The sequence below is a fragment of the Rissa tridactyla genome, chromosome 2, assembly GCF_028500815.1.
Source record: "Rissa tridactyla isolate bRisTri1 chromosome 2, bRisTri1.patW.cur.20221130, whole genome shotgun sequence".
NCBI lineage: Eukaryota > Metazoa > Chordata > Aves > Charadriiformes > Laridae > Rissa > Rissa tridactyla.
The window spans coordinates 89,616,100-89,632,011 of record NC_071467.1 but is presented as its reverse complement, the minus strand read 5'-3'; the positions used below and the strand labels follow the sequence as shown (position 1 = coordinate 89,632,011).

Genomic DNA, 15,912 nt, shown 5'->3' with positions numbered 1-15,912 from the left:
CTGTCTCTGTGTCAGCAAATGTAAAATTTAAACTAATAAAATTGCGTTAGGTCAGCTTTCTATATGACATTTTTTCTTGCTTTAATGGCATATCTTAGCAGAAATTCTATCTAAAAATCATTTTGAGCTTGCATTTGCTGTCAGTTTAGATCAAGGCAGTTGTATGTCAGTTATGGGGGGGGGGGGCAAAAAAATGCTAACCCATCTATGTGAACTGATAATTGAATGTCTTTTCTCCTCAGAATATTTAACACAGTCAAGTAACTGTCTACATAACTCATTCAAAGAAACTGGCATTCATGTAGAAGAAAACAGTGTCTTCAGTCATTACCTACGAAATACACTGAAGACAACTCAGTCACTAAAGCTGCCTTTGCTATGTCAAGTTGCAATACGTAAAGATAAAATTGTTTATTTAAAACCTGTACATAATCTTCCCCTACCAGTAATTCTTCCGATACCTGAATGTCCCTAAATAAGGAAGAGTACTTCAATGACCAGGTAAAAGGCAGATGCAAAGTGATTGTTTAGTGCTTCTCTTTGCACAAACAAGAGATGGCTGCTACCTGATGATTAAGGACTAGGCGACCTGTCTGAGATTACCCATTTCAGAAATTTTATTTCTGTCTGTGATGTTCCTCCTTACAGCTCTCTCAGTCTGAGAATGTGTTTCTTTGAGTAGAGGTAGGGAGAATGTTCTAATCTCATATCTTGATTTTTGTTAAATTTTTTTTCTTTTAGAAAAGCCTAAAGTTGGCGTTGTAGGTTAGGATTAAATACAATAACAGTTCTACCTATGCTAGGAACCTTTTAGTGCCATGTGACTCTAGTCCTCTGTATGTTGAAACTGTAGGTTCTTTGAGTAAGGCCATCTCTCCTATGGATGGTTGGTCACAAGTCTCCTTCAATAGCTGTCCCTAAATCCTAAAGAGTTGGGGTTTTTCCAGTAGGAGTTAATGATTTATATTTTAATTTAATTAGTTCTCTTATAAATGTCTAAAGCAGGAGGAGGAAACATGTGCTAATGGAATTTTCATTAAACATTTTGACCGTAATGCTATGAACTTGAACTCAAAAGGTTATGCTCCAAGCCTGGTTTTAGAATCTAAATTTAAGAGTTCTTTTTTTCCAAGACCCTTAGCATCTCTGCCTTCCACTGCATTTCAAGTATCCGTTGAACTTAAATAACATTGTGTACATTGGGCTTCCAGATTGTACGGTGTGCCTTGCTTGTGCAAGGTCCTGTACTGCAGGACCTTATGCAGAGACACATTTCGAATTAGATCTTCAAATCCCACTGTTGTTGTTTTCATCTGGCTGGAAACAGTGTCCAGAGTTATGTACATAGACACAAGGCAGCTTGAATGACTGTGTTAAAATAACATTTGCTGTACTGTGTAACTAACAAATGGAAAATAGCATGTAGTTTAAAACTTTTTATTGCTGTTTCAGGAATGTTTGTCCAACTATTTGGTTTTTTTTTCAGGAATCTACTGTTCTCTTCTACAGTTTTGCCTTTGTTGGAATTATAATAGCTTTTTTCCTGTTGATTCAAACATGTCCTTGGACATACTACGTATACTGTCTCTTGCCGGTACCAGTATGGTATGCAGTCGTGAGAGAGTAAGTAAGAATACATTTTACGAAGAATGTTTTCTAAAACCAGGTCTGTGCTTCCTTTTTGTTGACAACTAAATTTTTCCCATAAGTTTGGGAGAAAAAGATATGATTTTATTAAACTTCCTGAAGTGCTTCCTGAGACATTTTAGAGGACTCTGGTTTATATTTCACTTGACATATAGAATGGTTTCCAAACTGACTGATAGAGCTGCCAATTCTAGAAGATATCTTTTCTATTAGCAAAAATAAATTGATGTCTTTGCAAGAAAAAATGTTTTTAGTACTCTTGTAACTGTAAGCAATAGGATGCTAAAATCTTGGGCAAATACCTGTAGCAGCTGACTTCTTTTGTAAAATGGGGCAGGTTGTTCCTTTTCTTCAGTAATTTCAAAATAGTCTGACCCTGCAAAATGTCAAGTATGTTGAACTCCAGTTGCATGTTGAGGATTGTGCTCTGATATTGAAACAAACTTGTCTTGTTTGGGTCTCCTTTTACTCCAAATCAAAAGACACTAGTTACCTTCTGATTTCTATTACTTAATCTACTGGCAATTCTGTAGATTCCAACTCGGTATTATTCAGAGAAAATGAGAACAACTGCAGTTAGATAATGAGCTGCCTCATAAAACACTGGAAAAGCTAACGGGGGATTTTTTTTCTCTCTCTAAAGCTTCTGAATGTTTCATCAGTTATGATGGACATTAAGCATAGCATAACCAAAAGTATTCATAAACGCAGAGTCAATTTGGATAAAGAGTGATCTGAAGCTTGTCCAAATACTGGCAAAGATGTGCCAGAAATAGGAGGGGGAAAGCCGGAGGGTTTTATTGTAGATTTTATATCAAGTAAAACTGGGCAGATGGAGCCTCAAGCCATCACCTACTCCCGTTTCTAAACAGCAGGAAGGATCAGCAATACCTGAAACACTTCTTGTGCTCTGACCCCCTCCCCGCCCTTCAGAGGTAAAATCATATATTATTTCTGTTTTTTAAAAACAATTAATATCTTCTTCCATCATTTTGAACAGAATTCCTGTTATTCAAGACCTTGCCACAAATTTTTTGTCACTTCGTATTGGGCAGTCTATAGGATTCATCGTGGTTTGTATGCTGGGAATTGAAATACTAGTAAGTATTTTATCCATAAGTATCAACAGGGTATCTCGTTGCTAGCATTCTACCTCTTTGAGGAATTGTAAGTTTTATTCATGTGCTTGTTTTTCAGTCTTTTGTTGGTTTTGTTTTGTTTTGTTTTTTATTAGGTCTTCAGCTTTTTCTACCGCTCTGCACTTACTATTGGTCTTCTTGTCTTTGCTGTCTGGCCAGTCATCACACAACTGTGGGTTCAAGCAAAGGTACTGTATTGCTTCGCTTAAACAGAGCATTTTAAATAGCTAACAGCTAATTGCATCTTAGGATGTTGGGACTGGTGCCTTTGGAACACTGCTTTAGATTCTTGTTCAGTTATGCTCTTATTCTGATCTCTGTCATGAGCAGCATGTGGCAAGGCAAGGGAGTTTAATATGATCTGGACAGATCTGTTATACGAGAAAAGTAATAGAACTGCTTAAGAATTTTGGGATAGCTGTGAGTTAGCTACCAGTTTTCTGTTGTTAATGATCACTAAAAAGTGCTTGACTTAAAATCATATGAAATGCACAGCATTTATCAAATTGTCACAGTGGCGAAAGTGTTGACATTCACAATTGGTGAAAGTGCCACCATTTAAGTAGTATGGTAATTTATTGGGGAAAAAAAATCGAAGATAACTGAAAAACACTTGTCAATTCATAATTGTCTGCAGTCAGCTGGCAGACGTTGTTCCTCAGAGGCAGATTTGGTACTGTTTTTCTCAGGAAAAACCTCAACTTTTGTAGATACGGGTGTGAAGTGGCACAACCTTTAATATTAGAGACATTTCTTCTATTAGTTTATTCAAACATCTCTTATTTCACAGGGTACTTGAAACTTAGGGTTCTGGGGCAACATTAACGTTTTAATTAAAACAAAAAAAAATTAGAGTCAAATTGCTAAGTCTTGCTTTGCAAGAACTGTCAAGGTGGAGGCTTGTATTTATTTATTTACTTTTTTTTTATTGTAATCAAGTAACTTGTCTTAAAGCTGGGTATACACAGAAGATGTTTTGTAGCACTGAAAATTTGCTTTCAGGAACTTGAATCTGACTTGAGCTTGAAAACTGTAAGTGATGCAGTTCTTAATGTTTTTATTTAGAGGAAAATCCCTGGGATAGGTTGGGGTTTTTTTTCCCCTCCTAGCAAAGAATTGAGAACTACTTAGATGGTTATTGTGGTTAAATGAAATGGCATTCAGATTCAAAGACTGGAAAATGTTACCGTATTGCTAGAGAATAGGTGATTAGTTAGTTGCTGCAAACTTCTGATGAGGTTAGTTTTATTCCTTTCTTCCACAAGGTTACTCATCAGCTTTCTGGCGACTGCAATGTCTGTGAAGGCTACGCTTTGAGAAAGTGATTTTAAGTATAAGCTTAGCTTTAATTCTTATAGTCTTTGATAAGATTTTGACAGCTGTGTAAATGAGATTTATTTTTTTTTTATTAAATTGAAGTGCTGTAATACCAATGACCCTGTGGCCTTTTTTAAGTTAATTTTACTCTTGATAGATGCAGGGTTTTTTGCCTGTGGGAGATGCTAGTAGCTGTTAGTAGTATGCTGAAGTTTTGGTTTTTTTTCTGATTAGATAATGTCTGTCCACCTGACCTTTAAAAAAAATCTTTTTTTTTTTTGTTCTTTTAGACAACAGCATTGATCTGGACTCTTCTGTGTGTGCTCTTGGCAATATTTCCTTTAATGCCTGTTGTAGGAAGAGAAGCAAACATTTCTCTGGTGTAAGACTCTCATCTTGTTCTTTAAACTTATTTCCCCCTTTGATATTCAAAATTTAGGCTGACTTTTCTTATATATGAAGAATTGTATTATTGAAAGCTGTCTGAGACAGGTATTGAAATTCAGAATTTAAATAACATGATTATAGAGACCTTGGTTATTCACTAATATGAATGAGAATAAACTTTTAATTCTTTTGCCATGTCGATTTGCTCTTTGCATTATTCTGTAATTTCTTATAGAGGGAAACATTTCTCAAAATACAAAAAATTGCAAATTTTACGTGAAAATAAAGGTTATCATTGAGGAGCTTCACTGGGGTGCAGACACGGTAAATACCACTGACATATGTGAATACGAACATTTATTCAAAAGCAATTTACTTTGACAGCATCTTTCTGAATTCCTTCATCTAATTTTGCATAATCTGTCTTTGAATAGCACTCTGTACCTAATGAAATATTCAGGGAAACAGAACAAATAGGACAGGCAGAGCTGTCGTCTTCCTCGGTGTCTCCTTTGTCTCTTCTTTTTCCATTTCTGCTTCTCGGTGCTGCCTGTCTGATATTTTCTGCAGTTGTTGATTTGCATTTTTTTTCTAGTGCTTCTTAGTCATCTGTCCCTCTCCTCTTCAGAGCTACTCTTTCCTTATACAAGCATTCTCTCATATCTGGATGCTATCCAGGTGGTCAGCCTGAAGGCGTTAGGTTTGTGGTACCCTTGTAGTTACTGCAGAGACACACTTGAATTGACCTGGATGGCAATGGCTCCTTCTGCTGTCTGGCGGAAGATACTGTGTCACATCGGAGCCAGGGTGCCAGATCCTTGGTAAAATGTGGGATTTGAGCAGTAATGTATGATTACAGATAGAATTGTGAGCCCAGATATTTCCAAAATTATTGACATTCTGCCTCAATGTTTTTAACTGTGATTTAAATTTATCTATTGAAAACCCTCTTAGTCTTGATGCTTGAGCATGTTAGAAATACTCAGGACAGATTTGCTTTGGCTGTATCAACAACCTCTTAACTGTATATGTGCATGTATGTATTTCTACTGGTCCAAACTGAGGGGTTTTTTTATTATTTAGAACATTTGAGCACATCTCAGAAGTCAAAATGAAACTAAATTACCTTCAGATCTTTCTCCTTGACACTTATTTCCATTCACCTTACCCAAGCTGTACATCTTCCTATTTATTCTTCTAATGAAACATTGTACCTCTGAAACAGTTTGCGCCCATTGGAATCTTGTCAAGGGACTTCTGAAGCTAAAAAGGCTTGGAGCGACAATTAAAAAATATATGTATATGTGACACTTCAGGTTATTGAATAGAAGGAGATGCTGGGAGAGAAGATAGAGGAGGGAGAAATTAGAATGCCAGTGAGAAATAGATGCATTTCTTGAGCAGTGGCACTATATGTCAGGTCAGGGCTTCTTCAGTACATTAATAAAACTTGTATTGTATGAACAGGGAGCTCGTAACTCAACTCAGTCATAAAAAGGGAGCATACAGGAGGTGAAAGCAGGGTGAGATGGCCCAAGAAGAACATAGAGACGCTGTCTGAATATGCAGGATAGATTAGGAAAGCCAAAAGTTCTCCTGTTGTTGAATCTGGTGTGGGATGTAAAGTGCAACAAGACAGTGTACGGCTGCAAAAGGAAGCCTGGGAAAATGTGGCCCTACTGCTGACTGGGACAGGCACCTGGTAATAAAGAACATGGAAAAGGCTGAGGCCTTCTTTTGCCTTCATCTTTACTGGTAAGACTGGCCATCAGGAACCCCAGCCTTCAGACTGCTGAGACCTGTGGGAAGGTCTGGAGCAAGACATAGCCTTAGTGGAAGAGGATCAGGTTAGGGAACACTTAAACAAATTGCACGTGCATGAGTCTATGGCCCTTGATGGGATACACCCAAGAGAGCTGAGGGAGCTAATGTCACTGTGCTAGTCTTCGAGGAGTTGTGGTGACAGTTGGTGGAAGAGGTTCCTGAGAACATCTGCTTTCTTCGAGTCCTCACTGCTATCTTCGGGAAGGGCAAGACAGAGGATCCAGAGGACTACAGGCTGGTCAGCCTCACCTCAATCCCTGGAAAGGTACTCAAGCAACTAATCCTGGAAGCAAACCATTTCTAAACATAGGAAGGACGAGAATGTTATTGGGAGTTGTCAGCATGAATTTATGAAGGGGAAATTATGCCTGACCAACCTGGTAGCCTTCTAAGATGAGAAGACTGGCTCAGTGAGACAGAGGAGAGCAGTGAATGTTGATTATTCTGACTTCAGCAGGGATTTTGGTACTGTCTCCTGTAACATCCTCGTACACAAACTGATGATGTACAAGATCATTGGATAGTGAGGTGGACTGAAAACAGGCTGAACTGTCCAGTTCAGAGGATTGTAATCAGCGGCACAAAGGCCAGCTGGAGGCCAGTCACTAGTGGTGTGCAGCAGGGGTTGGTATCAGGGCCAGTACTGTTTTAACATCTTCGTTAGTGTCCTAGATGATGGGACAGAATGCACCCTCAACAAGTTTGCAAGTGATACAAAACTGGGAGAAGCATTTGATGCGGCCGATGGACATGCTGCCCTTCAAAGGGACCTCAGCAGGCTGGAGAAATGGGCAGACAGGAAGCTCATGAAGTTCAAAAAAGGGAAGTGCAAAGTTCTGCACTTGAGCAGAAGTAATTTCCATGTACCAGGACAGGCTGGGACCAACTGGTTTGACCATGAGCTACCAATGTGCCTGTTACAGGAAAGGCCTGTGGTGTCCTTGGCATTACCAGAATAATAATGAGGAAGGTGATTATTCCTCTCTACTCAAGCTTGACGAGACACATCTGAAAGTGCTGTGTCCAGCTCTGGTCTCCGGAAAGAGAGATTATGGACATACTGGACCGGGTCTAGAGAATGGCTATTAAGATGACTAAGGGATTAGAGTATCTGTCACAGGAAAACGAGCAAGAGCTGGGACTGCTTATCCTGGAGGAGAGATTGAGAGAGCTGGAACTGGTGATTTTGGAGAACAGAAGACTCAGGAGGATCTTATCAATGATATAAATACCTGTCTGGGAGAGAAGAGTAAAGAAAACAGAGAGATTCTTCTCAGTGTCCAGTGAAGAGAGAAGAAATAGGCAAAAACTCAGTTACAGGAAATTCCATTTAAACATAAGAAAAAAGTTCTTTTTATGCTGAGGGAGGTCAAGCACTCAACGGGTTCCCCAGAGAGGTGTTAAGTATTCAACACCAGCTAGACATGGCCATGAGCAGCCTGCTGTAGTTGACACTGCTTTGAGTAGGGAGTTGGACTAAACTGATCTCCAGAGATACCTTTCAATCTCCGTTCTGTGAGTGAGAAGGCTGCAACTGTGTTCTTGTATTGGTTAGATCATTACTTGAAAATTGCTATTGAGATACACCTACATAGCCTGATTTTACTGAATATGAGGTGTTTACATTTTTGCGTTATGCCTGAGAAAACGCAATGAGCGGAGCAGTCACAAATGGACATTTTTGTCAGTAGTCTCTCAGTGGAGATGTCAAAGGACAAGTGGAAGCGAGGGCTGTGTGGTTTGACTACTTCCATATCAAGGTTGTAGCATGACAGAGAAATACATGCAAAAAACTTCTGCTGTCTTTACAGTTCCTCTGCTTGCTTGATGAATGAAGGGAGACGGTCAAAGGTGATATTAGTAGTCGTCCTTTAGTGAATCGTCTATTATTTTTGGAACAATGTCATAATTAGCAGATTTACTTAATAATGCCAAGCGCTGTTTTTTCCCCCTGTGTTTACGTGTGATGAGTGACAATCTTCCAGTTAGTCTTGCTGTTGCGTTTAAACAAAGCTATGTATTTGGTAGTAACGGTGGTGTAATTACCCTGTTGGATGACAAACCTGGCAAACTTGAAACCGCTAACTTTAGGTCACTGATTGCTGTTACTATTTTGTTAAAAATATTATTTAGAGGTAATTGAAAGTACCTAAAAATAATGGGTGACAGATCAGATATGGCCAAAATGGAGATTTTTTTTTTTTATTATTTTTTTTTTGTCACTGCCATGAGAAGAGTGTAACTATATTTGTGGATGGCAAGCTTGTATTAAAAAAAAAAAAAAAAAAACACAAAAAAAACGCAGCACCCCAAAAAAAGACTACAACCCAAACCCACAAACACACACCCACACAACCAAACAAAAACCAAAACAACAAACCACACTTGACTCTGGATTGGATTTTTCTTTTCTCAAGTTGGATGTTGAAGTTTCCTTAATGTATTAAGTCTTGATACTGGTTGATACTGTAATGAATTATTTCATTTTAGTGAAGAACACTTGTATGAAAATTTCCTGAATCTTTTGATGATACTTCCTAGGATTTTATTGTTCTTTTGTTTGTTTTTACAGAATAGCAGCTGGTTTGCTGACTCTCTTGATTTCTTGCTTCTCACTGGCATCACTTTGTAAAAATGAAAATAAGTACAGAAATAACGAAGATCTGAAAATACATTTTTATCAGGTCAGTTGCTACTTCTCAGTAATTCTGAGTATTTAGAGGGTTTTTACATGCAAATTTTTACATACTTTCTAAAACGTGTTCCTGCCAAAGTCCCAGTTTTCACAAAGTTTTCCCCTTGACTGTTTCAAGAGGAGCATGTGCTCATGGTAATACATGTTTTTAAATATCATAATGCTGTGTTCCCAAAAGCTCATTCTCTGCATATTTATGAGTATTGATACACAGATGTGCATATGCATTTTGATGCACTTCTCCGAGAATTTGAGAGTTTTTCCTGCTCTGTGTATGCAGCTTGCAGTGACATTTGCAGGAATTGCATGTGGGTGCTAAGGACAGGCATCCTGGTTCAGGGGGTTCTTTCCAGTTTCCGGCTGTTGAATAACAATGGGAGACTGATATGGAGCTGGTTTGCTGTTAGTTAAATCTTCTTTCAGATGAAAGATGAGACTTTTTTTCTTTATAGCTTCATGAAATAGGTAAATCTTTTCATAGTAGGTGCTAATTAAGTTCTAGAGAGCCTTTAAGATTCTAATAATACCTTGCACGTCTGCTATTCTCTTTTTTTTTTTTTAACTTATTACGAGATAATGGTTTTATTTCAGCTTCATTGGTTATGACTTACGTGCTGGAGTTTCTTATTGAGCTAAGCAATGCATTAATTATGTCAGTGATTTAGGTATGGAGCTCAAATGGGTTAAAAGGAGGAGGGGAAAGAATAATGAGTGCTTAAAATGCCTTTACCTGAGCACACACACGTGTATAATGGGCTGATGGTTTCTCTTAACTTTTCCACTTAACAATGGAAAAGAGGTATCAGTTCCGTTCCTAAGCATTTAGGACAGATATTTCCAGTATATACTCGGCAGTGGATTTCTCACTGGAAAGCCTGAAAGCAAATCATACTGGATGGGGGAGAGAGCGAGCAGCTGGGTGGGCATCTGGTATCCGGCCAACGTCAATTCACTGCACAACTGCTGCAGCATCTCATGCAGCGTAACTTTGTGGAGAAGCTCACAAGTGATGATGATGAGATAGATTTGTAGTCAAAAAGTAATTCCAGATTATTCTTAAACCAACTTTAGAGGATTAGGAAATTCACTCAGAGCCCTGAGATACTTAATTAGGTGAAAATGTTCTGCCTTCTTGTTCAGGGAGTAATGTCTTCGTTTCTCTCCCAACCTTCAAGAAGATCATAAAGCTCCTCAAATTGCTCCTTAATCGGAGGGTATTTTACGTCAAATGTAAAAGTGTGACATCTAATTACTAGTCTCTATTATTTTATTTCAAAAGCTTACTTGGGAATGGAAAACATGGGATCCACCATTCATGCTTAGGGTAAGGAAAAGATTGGGAGGGGAGATTATTCAGATTTAGAGGGGGAAAAGGAGGCATTACAGAAGCATTACATATGTCCAAATAAATAACTTGCTTTGAGGTTAGGTTAGGTTACATTTAATTGCTTCAAAATGTACAGGAATATGAAAAGAAAATGTTTTGGAGGGCTAATATTTCTAGGCAACGGAATTCTCTTGTTCTCTTTTACTTTTTGAGTGGCAGTTTTCAGCGGGGACAAGGAAGGGGGTAATCTTCAAAAATGCTGGTTTGGAGCATTTTGAACACAAGAGTTTTGATTTGCAACTCCCAGGCAGTTTTAAGGGTGAGATGAATCATCTAGTCAGATGAAACATACCTATTTTGCAATGACAGACAGTGATCAGGGCACTGACATTCATATACATAAGCACACGTAATCAGGTTCCTGCTTTGCATCTGACAAAGGGTTTCTTAAAAGCAGGTTTTGCCGCTCCCCCATATGTGGTGTTTGGAGGCAGTCACTGAAGGTTATGCTTTCCTCTGATAACATTGTTCCTTGCTAGACAGGAAACTAAGATTGGTTGTTTGATGTTTCTTCATTTTGGGGAATGAGATGAGAAGATAGATTAATTTGCTGCAGGTCTTTGTGTGCCACTTTCCTGGCAAGTATTGACCGAAGTGGGAGGGAAAATATGACGACCCTTCCTCATACTCTTTATGGTTTGTCTTGAGGATTTCCTTAAGCACTCTGCTAACCTCTTATAGGTTCAGCTCTGACTAAAAGCCTTTGAATTGCACAAGGGAGAAGGAATGGCTGACATTTCTAGGTTTCTTTTTTTTTTCTTTTAGCAAAAAGCCTACTGTTGGGCTAAACTTCCCTGATCAGGATCCCCTGACTTTTTTCTTTTTTTAATTTTTCCCCCCACTCCTCTGTGGTTTGGTAGTGTCTGTGTGCAAGAACCCTCTTTTAATCTTTCATTTCACCCATCTGCTTATTTGGGATGAGATACATCTTCATACAAGAAACAAGATAATACTTCCGAAAGACTCAGGTAGTTCTTATTGGCCTGAGTTTTTCTTTGCAACTTTGTTATTTTGGAATTGCATCTGAATTGCGCTTCCCTTTTCAGTTCTCTTCCAATTTCAGTCAGAGAAAGAGAGGGATTCAGCATAGTCTAGGCTTTTTGTTGTGCTTATAAATAATTTTTTTCTCTTCTGAAATCAACTTTTTTCTTTCTTGTCCAAATGAGCTTCCTTTTCCATCTGGGAATTAGCCTATAGTGAAAATATCATGCCTGATAAGGAACAAAGTTTGTTCCATTACATTAATTGCTCTCCTTTTGGTCAAAAAAAACCCAGAGTTGGCAGAGAACCTCAGAGTAGGCAAAAAAACCCCACCAGTTTGCATGTAGTCCTCCAGAGAAAAGTTAATTCCCTTTGATATACACCTTAGCAAATGAGAATGAACTACATACCTCTATGGATCTGAGAGGCCTTTCACAGGCTACGCATTTATTCACTGATTTTTGTACCTACATACTATAGGTCTCCAACATGCGTATAAACCTTAAAGAAACAAAAAAGCCCCAGACAACCAACCAACATGATCAAAATTATTTTTCAGCAAAAGCGTATAAAGACAGACATTTTTAAAAGTGCAAGCTTGAGTAACTTCATATGGTTACGTTTACACTTCTGTTACAACCACTTCAGTTATGTTGAGATCTGATTTTGAAGTTTTGATGCGTGTCACTGTTTGCTTGAGGAAGAAGATACTAATTACATCCTCACAGTTTCTGAAAATTGCCAAGAGTTTCTCAAGTTTTCTCTTGATATTGAAGCAGCAATAACATTTTTTGCTGAATTTTGTTTGCTATGGCAAGGAGAGAATTGTCTTTTGGTTAATGCTACTTCTATCTTTGAGAAGTCATTAAGGCTTCAGGAATGCTGAAAACGGGAGTTATCTCTAATCCATCAGCTAGACTGCTGCAGCACTTGCTATACAACTTAATGTTTGTTTTTTTCTGGAGTAAACACCAGTTTCTCTTTGCCAGCAGTTTCATAGGTGAAGTCCAGTTTTTGCTGCACTACCAGAACCACTGCTGTTTCCGTTGGTTGATAATGTTGGGCCAAGTTGTTATTCCTAGGAGGCCAGAGCTTCATCTGGGTCCCAGGTGGTCAGTTTATTAGCTTTCTCCTCTAAATTAGGAGGAGAAGTAAACAGTAGGAATCCATGTCATATCGGTGGAACTAGAGGACTGGAGGAGTGTTTTCATGCAGCCTTGTGTACAGTCCAGCCGATGATGCTGGTTCTCCTACCATTCTCCCCGTTGGTTGTTATCATGTTAGATGCTTAGGAGAGCTCCCAGCCAGAGCTGCTGGCGAAGAGGTGCTGGAACTGCAGATGTCACCTTTGGTGTTTCCTCTTTCAAGCTGTAGATGAGTGTTTCTCAGAGGCCAGCTCTTAAGCTGTTTAAGAATAATCTCTGAACTTCAAAGAAGGTTGTGAAGGGGGAAAGAAGACAGGTTCTTAGCTGGAGACGTTGGTTTGCATCTCCAAGTTGCGTCTGCACTCTTCCACAGTCCTGGAGTTGCTGGTGAAAGCTGAGAGCAGTTTGTACATTACTTAAACTGCAAACATAAGAGCCGCAAAAGCAGATGTCGGGTCCTTCACTGAACACTGGCATAGATCTAGCAGCAGCAAATTGGGTTCATTAATGTGCCCAGGTCATCACAAGTCTTCCAAGGCACAAGGTATATTATGGGAGATGACAGAAAGTGAGCGCAAAGTGACTTCATCAGTGGCTAGGGGATAGCAGAGGGATTACGAGAGCTCATGACACTAAAAGAACTTGAAAAGATACACCAAAGGGGAGACATCTGGCCTGAATATGGCAAAAGCATCCCAAATAAACATCAGAGGTCTAAAGAGGCCAATTCGCTGGGCTTTTGGAGGTTTTATGCTTCAACCTTGCTTACTGATGTCACACAGAGATACAAGTTACTTGTTCTTGTGGCCTGAAATTAAATAGAAGCAGCAGATACCGAGCACCTGTGAAACTGGGCCAAAGAACAATGCTGATTGCTAAACGTGTCCTCTGGGCAGGTACCACTAGGTATCACTGTGGGTTATATCTGCCAGGGCAATGGCAGCTATTCATATGGTAAAAAGTGACAGATGTGAACACTGTGTAGTTGCTTTGGACAAAAAAAGCCACAACAGCAATTATATCTTGTAATGTAGTTTTAAAGGACGTGTTTGCAAAGTACTGTGCATACTTGATTTGCCTTTTAGTGGAACTGCAGAGCTGTGAATAAATAGCAGTAATTGAAAATTTGGCTCAAGCATTTTCTTGGATAATTGTAATCTTTCAAAAATAACTGACTCATGGGGTAATTTTCCTAAGGTTTTTTTGCACCTACGTGATGACTGAACAGTGTCTCTTGAATTAGTCAAGAAAAAAAAAAAAGACCCTATCCAGCTTCGCTGGTTCTGTAAGATGAAGGGCTCTGTCTGAGGTGGTTCAGACAACTTCATTTGAACAGTCTGCTAAGATTGCAGCTTCTTTCCATCTCTTAAAATCCACCTCCAATCTGCTCTACTGCTGCTGTGTCCTCTTACAGGAACTGTGCTGCCCGTGCGAAGCTCTTGCCTTAACTAGCCTTCCCCTTCACCCTGTACCTGATCCTGCAGTGAAGCCAGAGGTTCTGCTGTTCTTTGTGGTTGCTGGTTGAGGACAAGTGCTCCTCAAAAAATTGGAGGCGTGCGTTTTCTGTGGTTTACATAAGCGTTTAAGGGTTTACTCTTGACAAAGAGTATATCATGTCAAATCAGTGACCCAGAGCACTTTTTTAAACTATTTAAAAATAGCACAAATAAATAATAAGATTAAGAAAAAAAAACCTAGAAGAAAGTTTTAAAAAGCATAAATTGTAAAAAGCTAGAAATATTCCACACTACATGTCAGACTTTGTGTTCTTATGTCGATTCAGGTGAGGTGTTTATGCAACTCTAAAGCATATTTACTTATTTAATATGGGATGACAGAGTTCCATACACTAATTATGTGTTTCATTGTCCGTTTCTTCTTTCTAGGTGTTGAGCATTGCACTTTCGACATATGTTGTGAGCAGTACCCATGACAGTCTTAAGAACAAGCAGGGATTGCCTGTATTGAATCAAATTATTAGCTGGATGACTCTAGGTAAGAACGTGTTCCTTCCCGAACTTGTATGCTGATAGTTCGTGGGGTTTGTGGTTGGGTAAGGGGGTGGTGATGCTTTTTTATTTACAGCTTACTTTTGCACATATTCCTTTATTTGACTCCTGATAGTTCTTATGTGTGTTCACTATTCTTCCCTAAGTGTGTTTTTTTGAGGAATGTGTTAGAAAGTCTTTTAAAATATTACTTCTATGTAGATTTTTAATAAAAGACAAACAACTTTGATTTACAAGCAGCTTTATCTTTTATTTAGAATATTCTGAATATCTTGAAGACCCCTTTTAGGCATATAGTGTTATGAATTCCCTTTTTATTTCACTTGGAGCCACATAAAGGGTGATCTGAGATGTTCTGCAAGCAATCCAGTTAAGGATAGGGAAGTGAGGAAAGATTGTTGCTGTATTTCAATAGAAATTTGAAATTGCAGGTGATGGCGGAGACCATTGGGATATGGAAGTGCTTTTCAGAGCTGCCTTGCAAAATACCTGTGAACTAACGGTGCTAATGCATGTTTGATATCTGTTAGAACCTAATTATTAAAGAGAAAAAAACAATTTACAACTCTATGGAATTTTCACCACTCTAAAATCTTAGGATGATTAAACCAAGCAAATGTAATTATCCCTGGTGTTATGGAATACAGTAAAGCAATACCTTTAGTATTTCAGCTCTAAAATAATCTCTGTAGGGGGCTCCATTAGAAAATGTTAGGCATTGTTTATCCCTGAGTGATCTGGAACGTGGGTTTTGTTTTACACCAAAACGTATCCCATGCAAAGTTTGATAGCAGTTCTTTGCTAAAAGTCAAGACCAGGAATTTAAACATTGCTTAAAGGAAGAATTATGACTCTTGTTATCCAGTTGCTGGAGGTCTTATATATTGTGTACATTTCTGTGCTGCTGACATTGTTTTAACTTAAGCAGATCGTGTCAGTTTTAGCAATCCTGCTTCTGTTTGAGTAAACAGAGTCAAGATTAATACAACTGGTTGTGATCAGTGTGTGTGTGAGCAACGCTCTCTTTGTAATGTAGTTTTCTTTCAAGCTTTTTCCTTTACATCCTGCTTTCCTAACTCTTCATAGCCTTCAAAGCTAAGTGGAGATCTCTGTGTGGATGAATTCCTTGCAGTTGTAAAGTCAATGAAATCAGTGATGTCCTGCCTGGCTTACTGGAGCAGGAATTGAGGGTAAAGGTTATCTTTCTCTCCTGTATAAGCGTGAGACAAAAACATTTTTCATCTAAGAGATGATTTGGCCAGTCAGAGAGGTCTAGAGTTATGAGGAAAAAGTACATTAGAAATTCTCTTTGCTCTGGGTGATGCTTCTATGGTAAAAATAAAGCTAAAAGTGAAGTAAATTGTATGTACCCAAAAGACAG

The 15,912-nt window shown here is 38.7% G+C and overlaps 1 protein-coding gene across 5 annotated transcripts in view; it reads left to right on the top strand.

The window, feature by feature from the left end:
• The window catches only part of PIGN (phosphatidylinositol glycan anchor biosynthesis class N), a 109,706-nt gene that overhangs the window by 67,897 nt on the left and 25,897 nt on the right, over positions 1 to 15,912 (top strand). For all 5 annotated transcript variants that reach the window (XM_054190420.1, XM_054190423.1, XM_054190419.1 and 2 more), the window contains exons 15-20: positions 1,487 to 1,623; positions 2,648 to 2,747; positions 2,882 to 2,974; positions 4,394 to 4,485; positions 8,887 to 8,998; positions 14,409 to 14,517. In XM_054190420.1, the coding sequence (XP_054046395.1) occupies positions 1,487 to 1,623; positions 2,648 to 2,747; positions 2,882 to 2,974; positions 4,394 to 4,485; positions 8,887 to 8,998; positions 14,409 to 14,517 (643 nt within the window). The remainder of the gene's footprint in view (positions 1 to 1,486; positions 1,624 to 2,647; positions 2,748 to 2,881; positions 2,975 to 4,393; positions 4,486 to 8,886; positions 8,999 to 14,408; positions 14,518 to 15,912) is intronic.